This window comes from Phyllostomus discolor, chromosome 4 (genome assembly GCF_004126475.2).
Source record: "Phyllostomus discolor isolate MPI-MPIP mPhyDis1 chromosome 4, mPhyDis1.pri.v3, whole genome shotgun sequence".
In the NCBI taxonomy this organism is placed as follows: domain Eukaryota; kingdom Metazoa; phylum Chordata; class Mammalia; order Chiroptera; family Phyllostomidae; genus Phyllostomus; species Phyllostomus discolor.
In genome coordinates, this window is record NC_040906.2 from 32808098 (window position 1) to 32825732 (window position 17635).

General features: G+C 36.7%; 1 protein-coding gene across 3 annotated transcripts in view; it reads left to right on the forward strand.

Moving 5' to 3' along the window:
* DNAH7 (dynein axonemal heavy chain 7) overlaps positions 1-17635 on the forward strand; it is a 229811-nt gene that overhangs the window by 68896 nt on the left and 143280 nt on the right. For all 3 annotated transcript variants that reach the window (XM_036023151.1, XM_036023150.1, XM_036023152.1), the window contains 5 exons: positions 861-1059; positions 3791-3931; positions 6980-7196; positions 12264-12369; positions 14967-15135. In XM_036023151.1, the coding sequence (XP_035879044.1) occupies positions 861-1059; positions 3791-3931; positions 6980-7196; positions 12264-12369; positions 14967-15135 (832 nt within the window). The remainder of the gene's footprint in view (positions 1-860; positions 1060-3790; positions 3932-6979; positions 7197-12263; positions 12370-14966; positions 15136-17635) is intronic.

Here is a 17635-nt window from a genome sequence, read left to right on the forward strand (position 1 = left end):
TCTGTCTTAGTTTGTAATGTACTTTATTTGTTTAGGTTTGATTTTCTCTAGCAGATTATTAGCACCACTATAGAAGAGATTTTTTTTACTTTTTTCCCCAATGCTAAGTCCTGATTCCTTAGAACAATATATAGAATACAATTAACAGAGTAGATATTTGTTAAACAATTAATTTTGTGTCTTGTGTAATTCAGAGAAAGAGATCAATTTAGGCTCAGGTTTCCATCTGAGTTTTTATACTCTGCTTCACTGTTGCCCATTTGAAAGATGTATTCGATTGGTTATTGGTAAGGTGCCAAAAATGAGAGGTTAGTCAGTTTGAACTATATTACAATAGGCTTAAAAGACTAAAGTTAGGTAGCTTCAAAGCAGTTGATTTAGTAACCTGTAAAGTACTTAAATCATTAAACTTAGTCCATCCTTTGCAGGCAGTGTCTGAGGATCCTGGTTGAAATGACTACTTACTTTTATGTATTTGAAGATTTTTCAGATTAGTATATTATCTCTTAGTCAAGATTCATTTGCTCCTTATGTTACTTTTAAATCTTTCAATTCATTGTGTTGGAAACAAAACCTCATGGATCTCTCCCATGTGGCTCTTATTGTAATTGTAATTTTGCAGATCTTTTTGTGATTATTGAATTAATGATGACCTTCCATGGGACTATATAATCCATGCAGAAAGAGAGATTGTGTCTTTTTTCCCCCAGCACTTTATCTCCAGCAGCATCTACCTGGGGCCCAACATAATGCACATTTATGAATTTGGAATGAGGACTGGTGCATGAAGAACACTGATATTTAAGGAATTGCTGTAATTTGGTTAATTCTCTTAAATGTTTGTTTTTTTTCCCTGACAGAGTGCAGCCTCACTTGAAGAAATGCTTTGAAGGAATTGCAAAGTTAGAATTTACAGAAACTTTAGACATTACTCACATGAAGAGCAGTGAAGGAGAAGTGGTGGAACTCGTCGAGACCATTTCAACAGTCAAAGCCAGGGGTCAAGTGGAAAAGTGGTTGGTTGAGTTAGAGAGGGTTATGATTAAATCCATCCACAAGGTAGCTGGCCGCATTTATTACTATTTCTAGTAAAGATGATAGAATATTAATGTATCATTGATAAATGCACTGTTATTTAGACAGAAATTGATTCCTTAAGTTACCAGTTTAATTATAATAGAGAGTTTAAAGACCAAGATGGTAAGAAACTATCTATATGGTCTATGATATTAATTTTATAGTGCCTCACTTGAAAAGTGGGGTGAAATACTGTCCATACTAGAGCAAACTTGGGTTTTGGTCATGAGTATGTCTCATTTCTTACAGCCACATGTTAATACTTTTATCATGAATTAGACACAATTTGGTCCACACAGTCTCTTTAGTCTTGTCTTCTTAGCCACCCCTCTGTAGTTTCACATTCACGTCAATCTCCTTGACCATGTATATTTCTGTGATGAATCCTTCTGTTCTGTGTACATATAAAACATGTACAAAAATATTAGAAAATCATAAATATATCCTGCTATTAATGCTAATTTCATATTTTTATATCCTCTCATAAAACATATTATCACCCAATCATTTGTAATTTTTTTTTGTCAGTGGAGAATTTCAAGTCATGGCCACAGATTGATATTGATTGAGCACTTAGACTCATTTCTTACTATAATGTGGACTTGGCATTCCAGTTCCTTATCAAGAATAAAAATCGTGGTTGAGCAGGGGAGTGTGAGGGCAAGAATGCAAAGGAACTATGGCATTAGGTCTTAATCAACAATAACTTTCATTAATTTTTCAGATTCTCTCACATGTAGTTGAAAAAAATAATTAGAATCTAAATGCTTAATGGCTATCACAAGTCTTAGTGCTTCTTTCTCTTCTAAAATATGGTTTAATATCTGTCTACATAATATTATTCCAATAGATGTAAAATTTTTGGGCAGTTTCCCATTTCTCCCTATTATGGATTAAATTATAATGAATGTCCTTACATATATAATTGGTGTGTTTGATTGAATTATTTATTTGATTATGATAATTCTCATGTGAGGACTATGGGGCCAAAGGGGATGAGCTTTCATAAGCCATGATAAGTATTGAGAAATAGCGTTCTCATTTTGTAGATGTTAATGATGTAAATGAGTTTCCATTTTGACTACTAATAAGCATCACCGAATTGGGTTATATGGTTGGTTAATTGATAAATACAGTCAAAACTCATTATTTTAGACATACACTATTTCAACCACTCTTTTAGTTTTGTGTGTCACAGTGCTTAAAGAAAATATTTCAGTTGCCATTTCAGAGCATTAGGAAGGTGTGGCAAGGAATTGTGTAGAAAATATTTTCCCCAAATGTTCATGTGTAAGTTTGTGTTGGTAAAATATGCAAGCACATGCAGTGTAAATATGAATAGGAGATATATGCTACTTTTGTTGTGTTATATGTATTTGCGTACTTGAAAGACTACTGCATGCCTGAATTAAGTGAATTTTATGTCATTTGTAAAAGTCATATTCTTGGCACATTTACCCCTTTATTGCTCTAGGTTATCATAAGTTTAATGTAGCTTGCTATCCCCAAATATACATTTTTATATATACATACAAATATACATTTACACACATGTATGTACACACACACACGTATATATGTGTATATATCACATGTGCAGATATAGTAATGTAGCTTACATATATTATAGAACTGCATGTAATCATATTTCTCCTCATCTGACTATATAGAAGTTTGTAATTTAGATTTTAATGTCTTCCTCTTTTTCTCTCCACAGTGTCCTTCTAGAACACATATTTATTCCATCGTTGGCATATCTCTACTCTGTCTTCTTTCCTATGTGCCTCCCATCTCTCTGTTGCTCATTTTCATCTGCCCTTTTCGTGGCTTCCTTGGCCTTTCAGGTTTTCTCTACTATCAATAGCATCTCTGTTCAACTCCATAGATATACTAACTAGACTAGAAATCCAAAAAGTTTCACTCATTCTTATATATTTCACAGAAAAAATTCAATTTTGACATTTTTTCCTGAAATTCAGACATTAAAATGGGTATCACCTCACAGATGATGTTACTATTATGATTAGTACGTAAACAGATGAAAATGTTACCCACTAATGGCTGGTAGAGAAACATGGTTGCACTGAAAACATATGTAGCAAAGTACATGAATTCCTGAAGTACAGACTTCCTGATTTTACAGCTTTCAACTCTCCATGAATGAATTATATGTTAGTTCCTGCCATCATTGCTTTGGGTATCAAACTATGGAATTGAAAGGGAGTGAGACCTGCAAACACAGGAGTAACTTTAGAGAAATTGTGTGGCTTACCCGAGAGTGCATATACACATATGCACATGGCTGACCAGGGAGCTGATGGAGTTCAGAGACAATTATTGCCTATGAATTTGATGGAACTCATTTTGGAAGTATTTGAATTTAGGTTTTGCAATGAAATCACCTGTGTGTCTTTGATCCAAATGTATCTAGGATATTTTTTGGCTGCAATTGGTACAATAAATATTTGATATAACTTATTTCACACAAATTGATCATATATCAGCAAAATAAAATGTTATGTAATATATTTATTTTGTTCACAGGTATATGCATTAATTTGACTTTGAACTGTCTACTCTTATGCTTTGAGTCTTTATAACTGGCTAAGATGTAAAGAGTTGAGCTGTATGAATTAATCTGTTGGCATTTAGCTCTTCATTGTATAGCATATCCAAGTGCAAAACTGTTCATCTGTAGCATTTTTTCCATTAGGTCATTCAAGATGCAATTTTAGCCTACCAACAGTGTGAACGAATTAACTGGGTAAGGGAGTGGCCTGGACAGACAGTTCTCTGTGTATCCCAAACCTATTGGACATCAGAAGTACAAGCAGCTATTGCAGGAGGCCAAGAGGTAAGCTTTTACTTCCCCTGGGTCTGTCAGCATTTTTTCAGTAGTTACTATAAATAGAGACAATCCGCTCAAAAAGTCAAGGGTACTCGAGTCTCAATCTTGTTATTATATATATTTTTGTACCTTTGGAAATAAAGTGTTAACACTCATAAAGGATAATTCTCCCTTATATCTTGAAGACAAGGTATCAGACTCATTTAGAGTATTTTTATCTTTATTTTTAATGTACAACTTTTGAATACTTATTAATATTTTGAATGATGCTTAATTTTAGATATTCTAATATATTGGGTATATGAATTGAGAAAGCACTAAAGTCATATTAGCAATTAATTAGTAGCCTCCTGTATCTCCCTCCTTGCTTGCTGGCCCCCCAGGCAACGAGCTCCATCACTCACCACCACAGGGAAATCATCTGCAGGGAACGAAGAAGCAAATGTAAGCAAATCAGCTGCATTTGTAGGCATCTTCCAATTTTTTTTCAGTTTCAATGTAGTGTTTATCAAACCTCTACCCCTCTGTCAAGACCATAGTTTTTTTCTGATCTTACTCCGAGAATACTGAAACAGGTAAGGGTTGAGGTAGAGCATGAAAGTGTTTACTGTAATCCTTTTGTGCTTCTACTTAACTCCCAAGCATGATTTGAATCTGAAGGGACAGGTAGTTTAGGTCATTACCTTGTCAGTGTGTCCTCTGTTCAAAACTGTCTGCTCTGCCTATAATTCTCATCATATTGCATACAGATACAAAGAGTGTTTTGGTTTACCACGGTATCAACTGATACTGAGATGGAGTGATTTATTTATATGTCTGTTAGTCTGTTCCCACTCATGCAAAATGGTACAGATATGGAGCCATTCACAGAGAAGGCCAAAACGAGAACCTGTGCCTCAAGGGTGACTCAGCTTCATGGGCTTGAGGGCCTCTGAAGTGGTAGCTTAGCAAGAGTTAGCAAGTCAGTCTTTGTTACTGTTCCTTGCCCGATTGCCCTCTTCCATTGTGTTTTATGGTGCTTTCCTGGCTGTTTTATGGTATGAAGTTAAGCTTTATATGTGCCTTTAAAAATTAATTCTTTTTTCATCTGCTTGTGATTAACCTGTGTTAGTATGCCCTTCACCCACTGGCTGTGGTTCTATCATAGGAGGCTAGCATCTGTTGTAGTACTCTATGTGTTGTTAATTTTTCCCCTTAATTATTATGTGGTTCACATTTGAAAGTGATGACTTTGATTGAGCAGCTGGACACCCTTGGCAGCCTCAGAGAACACTGGACACTTCCATTCTCTGCAAACATCCCAAGTTGTCTGGAGCTGGATGCCATAAGCACTCCCAGAGGACCTGTCCGCCTCAGGATCTATGTTTCTGTTTCTTTATTCAGTGAATGTTGACTGTGGAACTAGTCCGTGTGAAGCATTATGTGGGGGAGGGTGGTATAATGAATGAAAAAATCACAGCTGTCACAGTGGGGGGGTGGGATTTGCAAATATTGATGTGATTTTGGTCAGTATATGTTTGTGTATGTAGAAGGATCTAAGTATAATAAAAACATTTGATTCCAGGTAGGGTTTATTTTGGCTGAATATGATAGTAGTTAACTTCAGATTCATTAGTTCACTATACAGAATGGTTTACAAGGAATAATATGTAACAAATACTACCAACATGATCATTTTTTTCAATCTACTTTATCTGAATTCTTATTGATTCATACAGCATAGTTCCTGAAGAACTCAGGTTACCATGGTTTGAAGCTAAATTTTAATTCTCAATCCATTTTTCTAGTATTTAAAAACATATTCTGCTAGTGTGAATAGTAACAAATTCTGATGGATATGTAATTTGTACTTTCAGATCCAAATTTTAAAATATTTTAATGTCTTGTGTGGAACTACAGGATGTGCAAACTGGTGAGGCTCTCAGAGACCTTGACTTTTACTGATGAGGAAACTAAGATACACCAACAGTCCTGGCTTCTGTTCCAAGGATCACAACTGTTCTTACTCATCTATGTACTCAATACACTTAAATTCACGAATTGGCTCCAAGAATTTAAATGCTTATGGTCATTTAAACATGGGTGGAATAGAAGTGCATTTTTCCCTACTTTTGAAGTAAATTAATAGCAATTAATCATGTAAGTCACAAAAATGACACAGTATTCAGGCACCAAATTTTTGGCAAAAAATTCCTTAAAGTAAAAAAGAAGTACCCCTAAAAGAAACAGTTGGCCACCCCAACACTATCCTCCCTTTTAGATTCATTGCTGCCACTTTCAGATTCATTGCTGCAACTTAACTGGCCCTAAAGGAGTGAAATACACTCAGTGGTGCATAACGTTTATTAAATGTTATTGTGGTGAAGAAAGCGACCACATCAGTCTGCTGGAGCGCATCAACACTTCCCTTAAGCACAGCAGTTTTTATTGATTCTAATTGGATTTTCATTAACCTTCTTCTCCCTCTCTCTTTTTTAACTTACTAATTACTTTTGCCCACCAGAAAAGAGACCCCAAAGCAAGTCTCATCCTCAGGGTTGACATTAATTCACCATAAACTGAAATGTTAGGTGTTCATTAGCATCTTTACATTTTGAGTGGCACAAATACTACTCGGAAATCGTACACAGGAGTACTAGAAGGACTTGTGTGATCCAAGGAGGAGCAGTTGGAATCAGAATCTTAGGGCTTTCGTGCTGCTGCATGACACTTTCATTGTAGTCTTTCATCTCTACTAGTCCCTGGGAGGTTTTATTCTGCAGTGGGATAAAGGCTGGCAACAGCTTCCCATTACGTGCTAGTAAAAAGAGCCATAGAGCACAGAGGAGTAGAAATAGGAAGGGAAGGAATGTTGGGTAGACAAAAAACCAGGGTATCTGGCCAGATTGGGCTTGCTCACTTAATTCCTTTGTTTTAAGAAATATTTTAAAATTATGTCATATGGAAAGTCAAGATAAAAATGTAGAAAATGCTTTGAATACATGCTAGTTAAAAGTGTTTTTATTCAAAAGGATTCTGATCCTATTGAATAATCATTATCTTATTTTCTTTCAGATTCTTGAGCAATACTTGCAAAAATGCAACGGACAAATTGATGATATTGTCACCTTGGTCCGTGGCAAATTGTCCAAGCAGAATCGGGTTACTCTAGGAGCACTTGTGGTGCTGGATGTTCATGCTAGAGATGTCCTCGCATCACTTGTTAAGAAAAAAGTTAGCGATGAAACTGACTTTGAATGGTTAAGTCAGCTTAGGTACTATTGGCAAGTAAGTGATACCACTGAATGTCATTACATAGCAATTTCAGCTCATAGCTGTTTAATTTGTGCTTGCTTGCTCGCATGGGAAATAGTATCAGCAATGTAGGATTTTTTGCTGATGGCTGACTATACCCAAACAAGCATTCTCCAGATTGAACATTAAGGCAGCCAAAAACTATATCTGTATCATCGGTATAAAAACTGTATCTATATCTAAATCCATCCAAATGTATAGTTACATAGAAATACACAAACACATATAGACACACACAAATTATGAGTAATTATAAAAAAGTACTCATTTTAAATGTCTCATATGCTTGCTGAATCTGCAAAATGTTGGAGCTAGTCATTTAAAGTTGCATTTATAGATTACTGATACATCTATAGAATGTACCAGACTATTTCAGTCTGATTTAGTCATTAAATTTTTTTCTGGTTCATCAGTTGAAGGCACCAGAAACATAATCAGGAAGGAAGGTTTTTATCAGGGCATCTTGGTCGCTGGTGATGACAGTCACCATTTGGAGTTAGGGAGAGTAAGAATAGTTAGTACAATGGAAAAGGCTATACCTGTTAAGAGTGAAAGCAAGAACTTGTGACTGGAGATACAGACTCTAAATTTCTCATCATATTCACTTTTGTGAAATGCTTGGGAGGTACAGAGTAAGAGGAGAAAAGGTACAAGAACCAGAAGCCTGGAAAAAGTGTATGAGAGGCGGTGTGTGTAATGGTTAGGCACTCGTCCTGTGGAATCACTGCTTCAAGTGCCAGGTCTTCCCTGCACCAGATGTGTAACTTGGGCAAGTAACTTACTCTCTTTAAACATCAGTTTCCTTATCTGTACAATGGTGATAATGATAATACCCACTCTTTAGTGAAAATTAATTGGACAAATGATTTAAAGTGTAAGAGAATAATAAACTGTCAGAAAAAGAATTACAATCCCATCCCATTGGATGGGATTACAATCCCATCACAGTTGCATCAAAAATTAAGAAAACAATCCAGACTTCCGGCAAGATGGAGGAATAGGTGGATGCACCGTACCTCCTCGTACAACCAAGATTAGAAAACCAATAATTTACAACAATAATTTACTATCAGAATAACACCCAGATCCAGCAGAGGATTTATCTGAATGGAAGTTGGACAGCCAAGAAGTTGAAGTAGATGCGTTCATCCAGACTGGTAGGAGAAGACGAGCCGGGCGGGCGCGGGGCTGGCTCGGGCCGGAGGTGCGCGGAGGTCGGGGGAAGGTTTCTCGCAAAAGCCATCCGGGGCGCAAGAAGGCAGCGGCGATCCCTGAGTACGCAAGCTGTGGCTGGCAGACCCAGAGGGGTAGCGATTGTGGACCAGGGCAGAACTCGCGGCCCAGAAGCCCAGACAAGGGTCAGAGTCCAGGGGAACGGAACTACCGCCATTGTTTTCTCCCATCCCGCTCCTCCTCCTGCCCCCGCCCCCACATATAACGTCACAATCTAGCGACTGGGGTGCCCAGCCCTGGTGAGCACCTAAGGCTCCGCCCCCCCACCGTAACGAGCAACCAGACTGAAAAAAAAAAAAGGAGAGACAGGGGGGAAAAAAATATGTTTTCAACAAGCAGATCAGTCCCCCAGGACTTATCCTTTTGAGTGACCAAGAATTAGCCAATCTATCAGATGCGCAGTTCAAAACACTGGTGATCAGAAAGCTCACGGAACTGGTTGATTTTGGACGAAATTTAGATGAAAGAATGCAGATTACCATAAAACAGATGCAGGAAGACATACGGAGGAGAGCCAATAGTGAAAGGAAGGAATATGAGTCTCAAAACAATACAGTGGACCAGAAGGAAGATAGAATCAACCAAGCAGGAAAGCATGATGCAATAAGAATTCAAAAAATTGAGGAAAAGATTAAGAGCATCCAAGATACCTTTAAACGTTCCAATATCCGAATTATAGGGGTACCAGAATCAGAAGGGGAAAAGCAACAGATTGAGCACGTATTTGAACAAATAATAAAGGAGAACTTCCCCAATCTGGCAAAGGGAACAGTCTTCCAAGAAATCCAAGAAGCTCAGAGAGCCCCAAAGAAGTTGGACCCAAGAAGAAACACACCAAGGCACATCATCATTACATTAGCCAAGGTAAAAACGAAGGAGAGAATCCTAGAAGCAGCAAGAGGTAAGGGGACAGTCACCTACAAAGGAGTTCCCATCAGACTGTCAGCTGATTTCTCCAAAGAGACCTTACCGGCAAGAAGGGGCTGGAAAGAAATATTCCAAGTCATGAAAGACAAGGACCTACATCCCAGATTGCTCTATCCAGCAAAGCTCTCATTTAGAATGGAAGGGCAGAGAAAGTGCTTCTCAGATAAGGTCAATTTAAGGAGTTCATCATCACCAAGCCCTTATTTTATGAAATGCTAAAGGGACTTATCTAAGAAAAGAAGATAAAGAAAAGACATGTATAGTAAAAGGACAGCAAACTCACAAATATTAACAACCACACCTAAAGCAAAACCAAAAGAAACTAAGTAAACAATTAGAACAGGAACAGAACCACAGAAATGGAGGGCACATGGAGGGTTAGCAGCAGGGGGGTGGAGGAGGAGAGAGGGGGAAAAGGTATAGAGAATAAGTAGCATAGAATGTAGGTTGAAAATAGATAGGGGGAGGGCAAGGATAGTACGGGAAATGTAGAAACTAAAGAACTCATGACACATGGACATGAACTAAAGGGGGAAATCTGGGTGGGAGGGGGGTACAGGGTGGAGGGGAGAGAAGGGGGGAAATGGGACAACTGTACTAGCATAATCAATAAAATATATTTAAAAAAAAGAAAACAATCCCATTTAGAGTTGCATCAGAAAGAATTAAATACCTATGAATAAACTGAACCAAGGAGGTGAAAGACCTGTGTACTCAAAACTATAAGGCATTGATGAGAGAAATTGAAGAAGATATAAATAAAAATATATTTTGTGTTCGTAAATTAGAGGTAACATTGTTTAAAAATCTATACCACCTAAAGCAATCTATGGATTCAATGCATTCAGTAGAAAAATTCCAATGGTGTTTTTTGCAAAAATAATACAATCTTAAAATTGGTATAAAAGTTAAGAGACCCCAAATCTTGAGAAAGTAATTCTCAAAGTAATCTTGAAAAAGAAGAACAAAGCTGGAGGCATTGTGCATCCTGATTTCAAACCATATTATAAAGCTATAGTAATCGATACAGTATGGTATTGGGTATTGATAAACAGAATAGAGAGCCCAGAAAAAACCTCATGCCTATATGGTCAATTAATTTGTAACAAAGGAGCCAAGGATATACCAGGGGGAAAGGACAATCTTTTCAATAAATGTGTCAGGAAAACTGAACAGCAACATGCCAATGAAAGAAACTAGATCATTAACTTAAATACACAGAAATTAACTCAAGGTGGTTTAAAGACTTGAATGTAAAACCTGAAGCCATAAAATTTCTAGAAAAAAATAGGCAGTAATTTTCTTGGCATTGATCTTGGTGCTGATTTTTTGACTCTGACACCAAAAACAAAGGTAACAAAGCAGTGAGACTACATGAGCTATAAAGCTTCTGCGCAGCAAAGGAAGCCATCAAAAAAAATGAAAAGGAAACCTACTGAATGGGAGAAAATATTTACAAATCATATATTTGATAAGTAGTTAATATCCAAAATATATTAAGAATTCATCCATATCAATGGCAAAACAAACAATCTGGTTAAAAAGTGGGCAGAGGATCTGAATAGGCTTCTTCCAAAGAAGACATACGAATGGCCAATAGGTACATGAAAAGATGCTTAACATCACTGATCATCAGGGAAATGCAAGTAAAAACCACAATGAGATATCACCTCACACCTGTTAAAAAGGGTGTTATCAAATAGACAAGAGATAACGAATGCTGGTGAGGATGTGGAGAAAAAGGAATCCTTGCGCACTGTTGGTGGGAATGTAAATTGGTGCAGCCACTGTGGAAAACAGTATGGAGGTTCCAAAAACTAAAAAAATAGAACTACCATATGAATCAATAGTTTTATTTCTGAATATCTCAAGAAAATAAAAACACTAATTAAAAAAGATATATGTTTATTGCAACATTATTTACAGTAACCAAGATATGGAAATAACCTAGATGTGATATATACACACACATGCATACATATACACATACATCATTGCATTTATAGCTTACTGATATATCTATAGAACATGCAAATCAGACAGTTTTAGTCTGATTTAGTCACTAAAAGTTTCTCTTGTTCACCAGTTGAAGGAGTCAGAAACATAATCTGAAAGGAAGGTTTTTATCAGGACATCTGGGTTGCTGAATATATATATATATATATATTCAGCCATAAAAATGATGAAATCTTGCCATTTGTGACAACATGGATGGAACCTAAGGGCAAAGTGAAATAAGTCAGACATAGAAAGATAAACACTATATGGCTCATTTATATGAGATCTAAAACAACCTAAACAAAATCCTGCTCATGGTACAGAAAGCAGATAGGTAGGTACCAAAGGCTGGGGATGGGGGTGAGGTGGGAGAAATGGATAAAGGGAATAAAAAGATACAAACTCCCAGTTATAAAATAAGCTGTGGGGATATGATGTACATATTTGTAAGTTGCTAAGAGAGTAGATCTTAAAAGTTCTCATCACCAGAAAAAATTCTGTAACTATGTATGGTGATGGATATTTATTAGACTTCTCATGATCATTTCACAGTATACACAAATATAGTATCTTTAGCTGTTTGTCAGTTACAGCTTAATAAAATTAAAAGTGTTAGCAAGTTTTAACAGTAGAAAATACAGGAGAGATAAGGAACAAATGTATTTGCAAGAGATATTCTGTAGGAAAAAATGAAGCCAGTGACTTCAGTTTCTTAGTCAAGGAAATAAGATATTGAATTCTTCTACTGAATTAAATGATATCTTAAAAGTGTATTTTAAGGATGTTTATAACAAGGCTATTATTTATAAAACAACTTAAGATTTTATATTACTTAAAATTCTATTATTTAAGCCTAACTTTCTTTTATCTGATTTATCCCAGGGAGACCATTTAGAAACAAAGATGATTAACGCTGGTTTACGATACGGATACGAATACCTGGGTAATTCCCCGAGGCTGGTTATTACTCCACTCACGGACAGATGTTACAGGTAAACTCATCCCTAGACCACTTAACTTCTTATAAAGTACCAAATTATTTTCCACTTAGTAAATGTACCTTAATGTATCTTTTCCTAGATCCTTAGTTCTACTCTCCACTTGATCTTCAATTTCTCTTTCTCTGCTGGCTTCTTTCTCTCAGCTCTGGAGCTCTAAGTATTGTCAGGTGTTGCTGTGTTTTGTCTTTTTTTTACATTGTTCACATATCCTGTCTTCTTGAAACGCACTGACTTTTGTTTTCGGATCATTTGAGACATCCTGTTCCTTCCCCTGAAGCATGGGATTTTCTGGAATTCTGTGCTCATGTGATAATATGATGTTTTGTTTCATGCTTCATGGTTTCCTGAATGTTCTTATTCACTCTCAGACTTTAACAGATCCCCAAATCTGTACTTCCAGCCAAGGGTAACATTGGTTAATAACATTATGTAGGTTTCAGGTGTACAATTTGATAATACATCATCTATGTAATGTCGATATATCATCTGTATTGAGATCACCATCCAAAGTCAAATCTTCTCCCATCCCAACTTCTTCTTCCTTTACCCTCTAATACCTCCTCCATCCCGTTTCCTCTGTCAGTCACTTTACTGTTGTCTGTGTCCAAGAGTCTTTCTTTTGTTCTTTGTTTCATCCCTTCACTCTTTTCACCTGGTCCCCAACGCCCCACCCCTCTGACAGCTGTCAGTCTGTTCTCTGTATCCATGAGTCAGTCTCCACTTTGTTAGCTTATTTTGTTCATCAGATTCCACATGTAAGTGGAATCATATGGTACTTATCTTTCTCTAACTGGTTCATTTCACTTAACATAATACTCTCCATATCCATTCATACTGTCACAAAAGGTAAGATTTTCTTCTATTTATGGTTAAGTACTATTCCATTGTGTAAATGTACCACAGCTTTCTTATACATTAATCTACTGATAGACAACTTGGGCTGCTTCCAAATCTTGGCTATTGTAAATAATGCAGCAATGAACATAAGGGTGCATATATACTTTTTAAGAACTTTTAAATTGAATTTATTGGACTGACATTGGTTAATAACAGTCTACAGGTTTCAGGTATACAATTCTATAATATGTCATCTGTATATTGTATTGCGTGTTTACCACCCTAAGTTCAGTCTTCTTCTATCACCACTTATCCCTCCCACACCCTCTTCACTTCTCCTGTCCCCCTTTCCCTCTGTTCATACAATCTTCTGAATTAATATTTTGGGTTTCTTCAGATATATTCCCAGAAGTGGAATTGCTGGGACATAGAGCAGTCCATTTTTAATTTTTTGAGGAAACTCCCTACTCTTTTCCACAGTGTCAGCCATTCACTTTAAAATTTTGCCTCTTCTCCACTCTCTTTATTCTTTCTTCTATGTCTCTTAACTTTACTTATATTCTCTGTATCTTCCTGGGTGATTTCTTCATATTTACTTTCTAGTGTATAATTCTGTTTCTTTATGGTTATTCTGCTATTTAATCTATTGACTATATTTTTAGGAGTTCGATAATTATATTTTTATTGCATGTATTTCAAGTTGTCTCTTTTATGAAGTTGGCTTCCTTTTTTCTTACATTTTTCTGATGTCTGTTGCTGTTTATATAAAATCTTATTGAGCAAAGCACCAGGATACCAGAGAGGGCAGAGGGCTGCAGACATAGGAACACTCCCAGGCCTCTGCCATGTGCCTTCGCCTCTGCAGTCCGACTCTTCACTTGGACCCGTCTCTCCAGTTTTAATTGCAAGCTCATTTTAGCAGGGGTTGTATCCCCATTCATTCTTGCACGTTCTCAGCTGAGGTGATGTCCATGGAGCACTTTCACATTTCAGTCTCAGGAGGACTCTAGGGTTTTCCCTGGTCCAGAGTAAAATTTTAATGTTAATTTTTCAGTTTTGGTACATGTGCTCGTGGGTAATAGAAATTTGGGCTTCATCTTCATGGATAATGTAAGCTTTTCATCAGGCCCTGCATGAAGGGCAAGCTCCTGTCTCTTCTGTAATTGATTCAGTTGATTCTATTTTGGTCTTTCTTCAGTAGGTTTCTGGAGTAAGTTTAGTTCCCATTTACACAATGCAGCTTTCTAGGTTGAATAGCTGGGTCTATTTTGGCTCCTCACTTTGCTCAGTTCTGAGGCTTATTTTTTTCTGTTTGTATGTGGGTGTGTGCACCAAAGCAATGTGCACCTCTATAGCTTTAGCACCTAATTGCTTTTCCAGCTTTTCATCCCCTTTTCATTGGCTATTTTCTTTTCATTCTTTCAAATATGCCTGCATATTTTTTTTTTAAGTAGCATTTTCATATGTTAACAGTAGGGGGATTGGGTGGTTCTAGGTAAGCTGATATCTCCATATTGGCCAGAAGTCAGCATTGAATTTCAAAAGTGAATTTGTTTAGATTCTGTCATATAAACAGCTGTTCAGAAGTAAAATATAGTAACAGGCAAAGTATGGCACAAAGAATTTCAGATTAGTGGGAAGGAAGAAATTATTGAAGAGGAAGTGGGAGATTTCGCTCTGTTTAAACTTTCTTCAGACTGTATATGAAAATATCACATCATTTTACAAAGATTGTTTAATTCATCTTTCAGGACCTTATTTGGAGCCCTTCACCTACACCTTGGGGGAGCACCCGAAGGCCCTGCTGGCACTGGGAAGACTGAAACTACCAAAGACTTGGCAAAAGCTGTAGCCAAGCAGTGCGTTGTGTTCAACTGCTCCGATGGGCTGGATTATCTGGCTTTAGGAAAATTCTTTAAGGTTAGAATTGACAGCTCACATTTATTTATTTATTTATTTATTTATTTATTTATTTATTTATTTATAGAGGGAAGGGAGGGAGATAGAGAGAGAGAGAGAGAAACATCAATGTGCAGTTGTTGGGGGTCATGGCCTGCAACCCAGGCATGTACCCTGACTGGGAATCGAACCTGCGACACTTTGGTTCACAGCCTGCGCTCAGTCCACTGAGCTATGCCAGCCAGGGCTGACACCTAATTTTTTTTTTATAATTTGATAACTGCTCAGAGGGGAAAGTTGTTTATAATGAAACATAATTTAATGCAAGTAAAAGACCTTGGAGTTTAAGTAAAGTTAAAATTAAAGTACCATCTCAATATTCTCAAAAGAAATTGGGTTATACTAAAGCTTATTTGAGAAGGAGCCCTACCCCCTTCTCCAGTCCTGCTATGCCGGGTCAACATTGCTGGTAAGAATGAATGATGTCCCTTTAAGACATTAGGGCATATACAAATTTGGGAACTAGTATATCATGCGAAAGTTATGTGATCCTGAAGACTTTTTAAACTGTGGACCTTGTCATTAACAAGTTATGATTCAGTAATTCACTTTTTTTTCTGGTTATATGACATGAGAATTTTATTTTATTTTTAAATTATTTTATTGTTGTTCAAGTACAGTTGTCTGCATTTACCTCCCACTGCTACCCCCACCCCAGCCATCCCCACCTCCCTCCCTTGATTACACCCTACCTTGGTTTTGTCCATGTGTTCTTTATAGTTGTTCCTGAAATCTCTTCCCCCCTTGCCACCCATTATCCCCTCCCACCTCCCCTCTGGTTATTGTCAGATTGTTCTTAATTACAATGTCTCTGGTTATATTTTGCTTGCTTGTTTGTTTTGCTGATTAGATTCTACTTATAGGTGAGACCACATGGTATTTATCTTTTACCACCTGGCTTATTTCACTCAGCATAATGCTCTCCAGTTCCATCCACACTGTCACAAAGGGTAGGAGCTCCTTCTTTCTTTCTGCTGCGTAGTAGTCCATTGTGTAAATGTACCAGTTTGTTGATTCACTCATTTACTGATGGGCACTTAGGTTGCTTCCAGCACTTGGCTATTGTAAATTGTGCTGCTATGGTTCTTATGGATTGGTGTTTCAGGGTCCTTAGGATATAATCCCAGCAGTGGAATTGCCAGGTCAAAAGGCAGTTTTGTTTCTAGTTTTCATAAAACTAAAGGAAAAACTGAGGGAATTTCATACTGTTTTCAGCTGTGGCTGCACCAGTCTGCATTCCCACCAACAGTGCACTAGGGTTCCCTTTTCTCCACGTCTCCAATGCTTGTTTGTTCATTTGTTTATGATGGCCATTGTCACTGATGTGAAGTGGTATCTCATTATGGTTTTAATATGCATCTCTCTGATAGCTAGTGATGCTGAGCATCCTTCCATATATTTCTGGGCCCTCTGTATGTCCTTCTTGCAGAAGTGTCTGTTTAGATCTTTTGACCAATTTTTAATTGGGTTGTTTGTCTTCCTGGAGTGGAGTCGTGTGAGTTCTTTATATACCCAGTAATTCACTTTTCAAACTTAAAAATCCATGCTGTGTGTGTATGTGTGTTTTTTTCTGATTCTGGATCAAAATCCCACTCTTATGAGTTTGTAAGATTGCAAAGAAAGATTAAGATGTAAAATCTCTAAACCTATGAACAGCTTGTCAGTTTAGCACTTCATTGCTGCAGCCTATTATTTTTTAACATGTTAAGTGGCACATTTGAACACAAAATTCTCCATCTGGGATTGTGGACTCTGTTTGTTTATTTCTATTTTTCTGTAGTTTTCAAAGTACATTTTAAAACTTTTATAATCCTCACTTTTCCAGAATTTCTTCAGAGGAAGTTAACATTTAAAAGAATAATGAAGCTAACCAAAAAGATTATACCAATCCTTTCCCATACAGTAAACTGTTCCTGACTGAAATATGGCCTGGACATTTTAGAACAAACTTGGGATATAAAAAGTCTTTATATTTGTGATGTTGAAGCAATTAAAATTAGTTTTCAAAAAGTCAAAATTGTAATGAATGAATATAAAAAATATTAGAATGACCAAGTATCATTGTGACCATCCTTTGTAATGATATACAATGTTGCTGTGATGATTATTTAAGAAGGAAATAACAAACATAAAAGATTATCTGTGTAATTTGACTATTGATTATATTCCTAAGTGTTTAAAGCAATGTCTGGTATGTATTACTTAATTTTTGAATCTGTAAATGAATTTTTAATTCTTTAATTCTTTAATTTAGATTCATACACTGGATGGTATTAATTTGCTTATCAGTAAGTATTTATTGATTGTATGGACACTATGTGTTAGGATTACGTTATGCTGAATAATGGGGGAATAAAATAAAAAAAAGACATGGGTGTTACTATTAAGTACCTCACAATCTGTATAACTGAATGTGTGACTTCATAAGCATTCTCTCCTCTGTGGTTTCTAAGCCTCTTAT